Source organism: Sinocyclocheilus anshuiensis, unplaced genomic scaffold (genome assembly GCF_001515605.1).
Source record: "Sinocyclocheilus anshuiensis isolate Anshui unplaced genomic scaffold, SAMN03320099.WGS_v1.1 scaffold475, whole genome shotgun sequence".
NCBI lineage: Eukaryota > Metazoa > Chordata > Actinopteri > Cypriniformes > Cyprinidae > Sinocyclocheilus > Sinocyclocheilus anshuiensis.
Window position 1 is genome coordinate 46,031 of NW_015549650.1, and position 8,736 is coordinate 54,766.

Here is an 8,736-nt window from a genome sequence, read left to right on the forward strand (position 1 = left end):
GTATACCGTGCGCAAAGTTTATGCGCTTAGTCCAAGTCTTCTTCTCTGTTTTTAGTGTATCTCTGTGGCAGAATTACAGCGCCACATACTGGTCTGGCATGTATACTACATCGTTTTGCGTCGGTTTTGTGGTTTCGTGTGGACGCAGATATTTCTTGAGATGAGGGGAAAAAAAAGATCGGATAGGGAAAGCTCTGGCTTCGTGTGGACGTAGCCTAAGCATGACAGTCTGTGACCATATAGTGATCTTAGCAGAGTAAGATATATCTTTTTAAGGTGTATTTTTTTTTCTGTGAAGTTTGACTTCAAGGGTTATTGCATAGGAGGCTTGATTATTTTTATAAATAATGCCTCCATAAGATATATATTTTTTTACTACTCTCATAATTTCCAATACCCTTTCACCCTTTGCATGCGACTTACTAATATAGATTATTGCAATAAAAATATTTGTTCACTTTTGGAGAGTTTGAAAAAATGATTCATAGCCCAGAAGTTTTTTTCTTTTTTTTTCTCTCCAGTCATCTTAATTTGAACATAGCTTTTTGTAGCAGAAAGTGATTGGACTGAAAACATATTAAAATATTCAGTTCAGAGATTGAGATGTGAGGCAAAAGTAGACACTGTTCAGACTGTCAATTGATTAAAAATGTAAATAAATAATTACATGATATGTTAATTTATCAAATGTAATTTATATAACTATTTCAGATGTTGGTTGTTGTGTCACATCTCACATTTCACCAGTTTTCAGTGTCTCACATCATGAGTCCTATTTATAAAATATTATGCCAAGTTAAAAACAGTTCAGCTTTTGTCTCAAAATGCCTGCATTCTAACAATGTTTGGATCATTCTTCTTTGACATCTTTGGAAGTCCCTGATATACTGGAGTGCAGGCATCCACAAACAATATGTCTGTGCTATTCTTACAGACATTCTTGAAAGAGCTTTTGCATTAACCTGTAAGTCAACTATATGTGCCTCTCATCAGAAGCCCTTTACTACGCTCAGCCAAGATGGATGCAACTTTAGTAGCAAAATATATTTCATATTTTACAAAATACAAGCAACTCTAACTGCCTTCTTTGAGTTCTGTTGACAACTCTCATTCATGTTGTGAAATGCATGGTGGCCAGTTGGAATTCAGTTATGGGACTTTTAAATCTCTAAACAGTTTCTAGATAGCAATTTAATGAACTTACTTCAATAGATGAACTCAGTGGGTATACAACAAATATAGAGTCTGATGACATTACCTCTAAAGCAAAGAGCACTTTAGCCACTATAACATTTCAAGAGGCAAACAATATTTATTCATGGGCTTTTATTTTATGTGCCCTAAGCCTTGTGCCATTGGAGCCTTGACATCTCCAACATGCATCCTGGACCTCTCTCAAGGCTGCCGGTGAGATTACTTGGATCTGTATAAAACCTTTTGTGCTATGTAGTGTTGGGTTGTCAACCTAAACTCTAACTTTGCAACATTTTTCAGTATAGCATGATGGTAGTTCAACTGTGTAGTAGTGTAGTTCTTCAAAACACTAGATCACTTTTTTGTTTTCTCACGTAACATTGCATTATGCTTCTATGCAATTTTATATTGTCTTATATAAATTAAGTTGGTTATATTGATTCAGTAGATATAAGATACCACCAGATTAATCAGTTTGGCCAATATATTTTTTGCTATTTTATCTTTTTTTCGTTCCTTATAACTTCAGAATTAAAACATCTTAATAACAGCTTTTAACTATTAATTATGTTTGAATTTTAATTTTTTTCTGTTTTGTTTTACATTTTAACCATGTTGGCACTGTTTCTATTAAAATATCTTCCAATAAGTCTTCCAAGAAGTTTTTTTTTTTTTCATGGATTTCTAAATTAAAGCTATGATGATAATGAAACAAGGCATTAACTGAGTGTCATTGAAGAATAACATAAAACTTTCATCATTGGTAAGCCTGAGAATAACATCTCTCCACAGGCCGTGAGCCCCCTTACAGACAGACATTAGCTTAAAAGGTTTTTCAGACTGTCAGTGAGAGTTATCTGTAATTGAAACAGGGAATTTTTGATTCTACCGATATGTTGATTAGCTACTGAGTCATTCCACTAAACATTCACTAAATCCCCATGTGTAATAGTTCATGCAATTATAGTACAAATAACAAGCCATATTTCCATAACATATTTGTGATTTGGTTCATTGAATGGGCACACAACAAGATACAAACAGCATGTGTCATTTAGTCCTGTTTAGATAATAATCAAGAAATTCAATGTTTAAACCGATTGTGTTCAAATATGATTAGAACTGCATTGCCTTGTGTCAGGAGTAGCGATGCACATTGCACCAGTGGATATAATTTTAGCCTGCATGAAGTCATGTTGTGCTTATTGCTGGAATTTGTTCTGCATCACAAATTACAGTAATTAGTCGATATAACCATATTTGGAAAACTATAATTATTATTTACTGCTGTAGATCTTTATAAATCAGGCTAGCTCCCTTACAAGTAGTGCTGATTTCATAGTTAATTTTAAAGTAATATGTACCAAATCATACATTTAAATAATGCAGCCCCAAATGACACTTACATTTTATTTTTAATGTGAATTGTTATTAATTAGGCAAGTCAATTTAACATGCTAGTTTTAGTAAATGAATTACATAAAAAGTAACTCAATATAAAATAAATAATAATCATGCCCCTAGACCTGTACATGAAATCTGTAATAAGCAAATGTCCTAATTGAAGCTTGAAGCTGATTCATTTTTAAAATTACTATCCAGCCATATAATGAATGAAATTAAGCTTTCACATAAACATAAATACTAAATCTATGCATCATTAAAATTGGTATACATTCACCTGTCAATACATGCCCGTTCCCTGCTATGATTGCTTTGAACATTGAAGGTCTGCACAAGAAAGTCATTGAACACTGTCTAATATATCAATTGTCATCATGGCTCTTTTAGTGAGCCTGAAATTATGTGATTATGTATTCAGTCACAAGCATTTCAATATATGACCCCTGCATAGTGGACACAGAAGAAACGTGGGAATTTATTGACTGCTGACCTCAAGTTGTCCACCATGGTGATAAGACCTACAAATCAATACAGAGTACTATTGGTAAGACAATTAAGGCTGCTTTTCTAGTTCTGCATTACAAGGTGGTCCACTGCAAGGGCAGAGCAGCTTTGCTTTGTCAATGCAGGCTTTTATATTAATCTCTGTAATGCCTTGAAGCCAAGAAAACAATAATGCAGTGCAGTGAATTAAAATCACTACATCATTCTTCTGTGAGCCAACCATGGTCAGCATTATTTTGGATTCATTTTGAATTGACATTTTATTGAGTTGCTTAAAACAAAGATAATTAAGTTCCACATGGTTTTTAGCCCTGTCAGCAAAACAAGTATCAGTAAAAGCAAAATAAAAGATTGAATTGAGAACTGGATGAAAGTCAAGCATGTATGATATTATCATAAGTTTATACCATATAGTTGTCAGAGAGACTGTCTCGCAAATATGGAATTTGTAATACCAATGACCAATACAATGCAAAGCATAATGCAGTTTAATTGTGGAAAAAGAGAAGTACACTGATATAAATAAATGAAGATTTCATATGTTAACTCAGGGTTACCAACAGGAGGTTGTTTGAAGTAACTCTTCACTGGTGCTTTGGAACAGACATACCACAAATAAGCAAAGTTTGGGTTAATCAACTGAGAATTCACCGTATATGTGATGGTTAACCAAATTGGGCTGGTATGCCTGTAATACTGCCATTGTGTATAAGACACCCTCAGCCTGTCCCACTGCTGCATACGCCCTGCTGTTCAAATGTGAAGCCGGATCTAGACGGCAGGGTCAGAGCTTTCAAAGAAGATGCATCACCCTGAGAGAGATACCCCGTGAGCATTGGGACGCATCCTCACATGGTCCCTCTACCGCAATAATTAAAATAATGGAAGGGATGAATGCAGACTGAATGTGGTCTCTTCCATGATCTCTCTACCTCACCGTGGAGATCAGGAAGAAACGGAAGGCTCACAGGAGTGGAACGGCTATGGCCCAACAGAAAATGCTTGTCAAGTCTGCCACGAAAGACTTCATGCCTCTCGCGATCGAAATCTAGCTGTGGCATGGGACATCACATCCAACAGCTCCTTCTGCTGTATATGGGGCTGGCAGGCTGGGAATGCTCACTTGTAACATCTTCAACCTCCTCAGCCATATCCACCTCTTCCTGGCTGGATGGTGCCAGCAAAATGATCTGCTGGATCAGAAGACTCAAGAGATAGAATATCCCTGTACAGCAGATTGCTCGAATGGGTAAAAGAGGAATAGAGGAACGAGAGATACCTTTCTCAAAATCCTCTGCCAACTCAACCTGTGATCCCCACAAGCTCAATCTTCACTGTGCTTCAGTGGTTCTGGAGCCATGGGGCACAGACGCCTGTCCAACATCCTTTGAGAACAGACAGGCATGAATGTAGCTTTCTCATTGTGAACTTCTCACAATGAAGCACATTCAGCTCCCTCAAGAAATGAACGTGCATCCTCACCTAAGCACATAACGCACAAGTTGTGTGTATCCTCAGGTGTCAGATATCTAAGACAAAACACTTCCTGAAACTCATAGCTGAGTGTTCAATAATAGTCACCTTCACATGCTGCTACAGAAACAAACGGCTCCTGAAGACATGTTGATGATGTACACTGCAGACACCCACTTATTCCCTCTAGCTCACTGATGGAGACGTCATGGGCTGTCATTGGCCAATGGAATTGTCATGTTTAGACATGTGCTTTAGACACCGGTCACACTGAGGACATTACCCACAGTGTCTCATCAGAGCTAGTGCAGAGTTCCCAATTGAAAGGGAACTGAGCCTTTTGAAAACACTCTCCCAAGTGGATACATTTTGAAAATTATTTTTTTGCATTGTAGGTTGGACTGTGAAATTGGAATTATTTTAAATCAATGACACGTGTTTAGTCATGTTTCACATATTGTACATAATCATATGTTATTTAAATTGTGATCACATTATTTAAAAATAGCGCCGATAACTAGGTGACTATTATTGAACACTCAGCTTTGAGTTTCAGGAAGTGTTTTGTCTTAGATATCTCCTGTGAGCCTTCCGTTTCTTCCTGATCTCCACGCTGAGGTAGAGAGATCATGGAAGAGATCACATTCAGTCTGCATTCATCCCTTCCATTATTTGAATTATTGCGGGAGAGGGACCATGTGAGGATGTGTCCCAATGCTCATGGGGTATCTCTCTCAGGGTGATCTTCTTTGAAGGCTCTGATCCTGCGGTCTAAACCGTTATGAACCGGCTTCACATTTGAACAGCAGGGCGTATGCAGCAGTGAGACAGGCTGGGGGTGCCTTGCACACAATGGCAGTATTAAAGGCATGCTTGTACCTGGCGTTGTTGTGTCTGCTATTCACTTTAATAATGCTGATACAAATAAATGGGTAACACTATAATTTAGGGACCAATTCTCACTATTAACTTGTTGCATATTAGCATGCATATTAGTAGCATATTGGCTGTGTACTTATAAAGCACATATTGTGCATGACCATATTCTGCATCCCTTAATCATACCCAATACCTAAACTTAACAACTACCTAACTAACTATTAATAAGCAGTAATTAGGAGTTTATTAAGGCAAAATGTGTAATTAATAGTTAGTTTAATTGTGAGAATGGGACCTTAAAATAAAGCGTGACTAATACATGTTGCTTTGTACAATCTTCATATTACATTTATGCAAAGATGACTGAATATTTTCATGCAATTGCTGTCCTGCAGTCAAAGATGATGACAGCTGCGTTTAGACAATACAATGAATGCAGATTTTAAGTTTGACCTGGACGCACCAGTGAGTGGTGGGATATTAGGTAGTAAAAAGATTGTGCCAAAAGAATACAATGAGAACTTTATGTCTGTTATTTTGTCCGTGTGAATGAGCAACTTTTGGAAAATGCTAGTGTTGACATTTTGAAATGAAGATACCTTTTTCAAATATTTCTGGATTAATGTGGATTAACATTAGCATTAGCCACAAACTGTCATCATTTAGAAATGAATAGCCATGATTTTGGACCTCTGATTTGAAAACCTTAAATGAGCAGATCTCTTTTAAGAGTTCAGTGTACATGCCCACTGACTGCTATGATTGGGTAACATCTTTGCATATGAAATAAGTATTACATGTGGAACTCTTATGAAAACTTGTCAAACTTGACCTCTGCCAAGATTAAGACTAAATGTTGATTGCAGCATTATACTGTATTTAGATATACTCCCATTGCATAAAAAGTTGCAGCACTGAGCATCATAGCCAATCACAGTCATGGCTGTTGCAACACAATTTTGGCATTCTTTTTTTGAATGCTTTTATAATAACAGTGAATACACAACGCAAATATAGGATTAATTGAGCAGTGTTGATCATTGATTATAATTTATTATAAAGTGCAGAACTGAAATCAATGATAACCTGACCCTGATTGACAGCTCCAATGATTACTAAGTGATTAATGGAGTGTTCTTGCGCTATTTTGTATATAATTTTATCACCATTTAAATAGCATATGATTTCCAAGCTACTAAGAGGACCAGTGTAAAATACCCATTTAGTCACTGGCTTGATTTACTGATGCATAAGCCCTATTCGGACAGGACTAGTTTTCACAGAGGATGTTAGAGAATTTTGTGAAGAAAAATATGTACTTTGCCATTTTAATCCTGTCCAAATCTGCCAAGTCTGTGCTTTTCTTACAAAACCTCTGTAAAAATTCTGGAGAAAATTACATACCTTTTTTTCAGGTAACTCAATGGTCCTCTGAGAAATCCCAATTTTAAATAAAATCGCAAAGAATTCACAAAGTCTGTCAAATATGAATTTCTCTAACATCCTTCAGGAAAATTTGTCCTGTTCGAATAAGACCTGTCATTTTAATATCAGTGTCAATGTCAAAAACCAAATATGGGATGGCTAAAATGTGGCTGCTAAGAGGAGACCCTCTTCTCGCATCTTCTGCATCACTGCAGGAAGCAGATTTATCAGCAGTAAAACATACAAGCGGACAATTGGCCACGCATGCACAAGAGTGTCAAACCCCAGAGATGACGGACAAGATCAGAGAGAATCACGGGAGGCACTGGTTCATTTCACTCAAAGCGAACCTATCCACATCTGCCCTGGCGAATCCCTGCCAGATAGGTCTGAGGATGAAACCTCCATTCTCCAAGCCTCAACCCATGTCTCGAGAGAAGATCTGCTTCCAGATTCAAATGACCTTGGATGTGCACCGCCCATAGCAATAGAAACTTGTTCTGCACCAGAAGCAGAATGTGCTGACCTAACCTCCCAATGAACACATTTCCATTTATAGTTGAGACAACTGACATGTTGTCAATTTTGTAAATCACGTTACATCCTTGGATTTCTCAGAGGAAGTGGGTCAAAACCAAAAACACTGCCATCATCCAAACACTGTAGGGTGGGGCGTCCTTGAAAAAACTGTGTCCCAACCTATCATAATTATCTAGTGGCAAAACACTCCACAATGAAAAATCCTGAATCATGAACTGGGGTTGTTTCCAGTGCAAAATTGTCAGACAGCACTGCATGTAAACCTCATTAAGTGAAGAGGATACCAGGATTCCTCTTACTGCTATCACACCTCTGAAAAAGTCTCATATGAAGCAGGCCAAGTGGTATCACCAGTGAGGCAGCTGCTATTAGACCCAGTATTCTGCAAAATAGATCTATAGGAATGTCTTGTCTGGTTCTGATTCAGACAGAGACGAAATGACTAGACATAAGCAGTAGACAGTCACGATTGGACTATGCACAAATTCAGTTATACCCCAAGGAATGCAGTCTGTTGCCATGGCAACAAAACACTCTTCTGAAGGTTTAAACTCAAACTTACCCTGTACCTTCACAGGTTAGGTCAAGATGTTGATGCAAGTATTTCCCCTGCTTCACCAAGCTGAATATAGTTAAAGCGGGATTAGTAATTCATGTCGGAATAGGTTTCTTCCAAGACCAGTCCAGTTTTAATTTGTTGACAGGACAAGAAATCACATCTAAAACCTCTGTATATGCTAGAGAGGGTCATGTTCCCTGACTGCTTGAGGGAAGAGACTCCACCTGACCCATGCACTTCACAATTATGATGCGTGTCCTCTTTTGTAACAAAGTGAGCACACAGCGGATCACACACTTACGAAAAGCCATAGTGTTCCACCCTGAGGAAGAGAAGTGGGTTACATAGGCAGGATAACCATCAACTGGAGGATGTTCCCATAGCATCAGATACTGATCCAACGTCAATTGAACCTATCAAACAGAATCCAGGGCCACTTTTTAGTCCTTGTTCGCATGTGGCAGTTACTCTTGTAGCCAACTGTGTGTGAATATAACCACCTTAAAGACTGACAGGTGTAATCTGCTTCTGTGCAAACATGGCCATGGTAAACAAGGCTGACCATTTGGAATCTAAGCACAAACTTGTTCTGTGTTGTTTCATGAATGAGACCATTGGTTTGTTGCTGTTATCATAGTCCAAATTTGTGTTTCTGTATTAAATAAATAACAGGGCAAAAAATATAATACAATTGATAAAATAGTCTACATAGTTTAAATTCTGTTTTCATTACACACATCCCCCCCCCCCCTTTTTTT

The 8,736-nt window shown here is 37.6% G+C and overlaps 1 protein-coding gene across 1 annotated transcript in view; it reads left to right on the top strand.

Moving 5' to 3' along the window:
• The first annotated feature begins 7,169 nt into the window (after positions 1-7,169).
• LOC107660234 (CUB and sushi domain-containing protein 1-like) overlaps positions 7,170-8,736 on the top strand; it is a 411,890-nt gene continuing 410,323 nt past the window's right edge. Inside the window, exon 1 of the mRNA XM_016449502.1 lies at positions 7,170-7,356. Coding sequence (XP_016304988.1) covers positions 7,170-7,356 — 187 coding nt within the window. The remainder of the gene's footprint in view (positions 7,357-8,736) is intronic.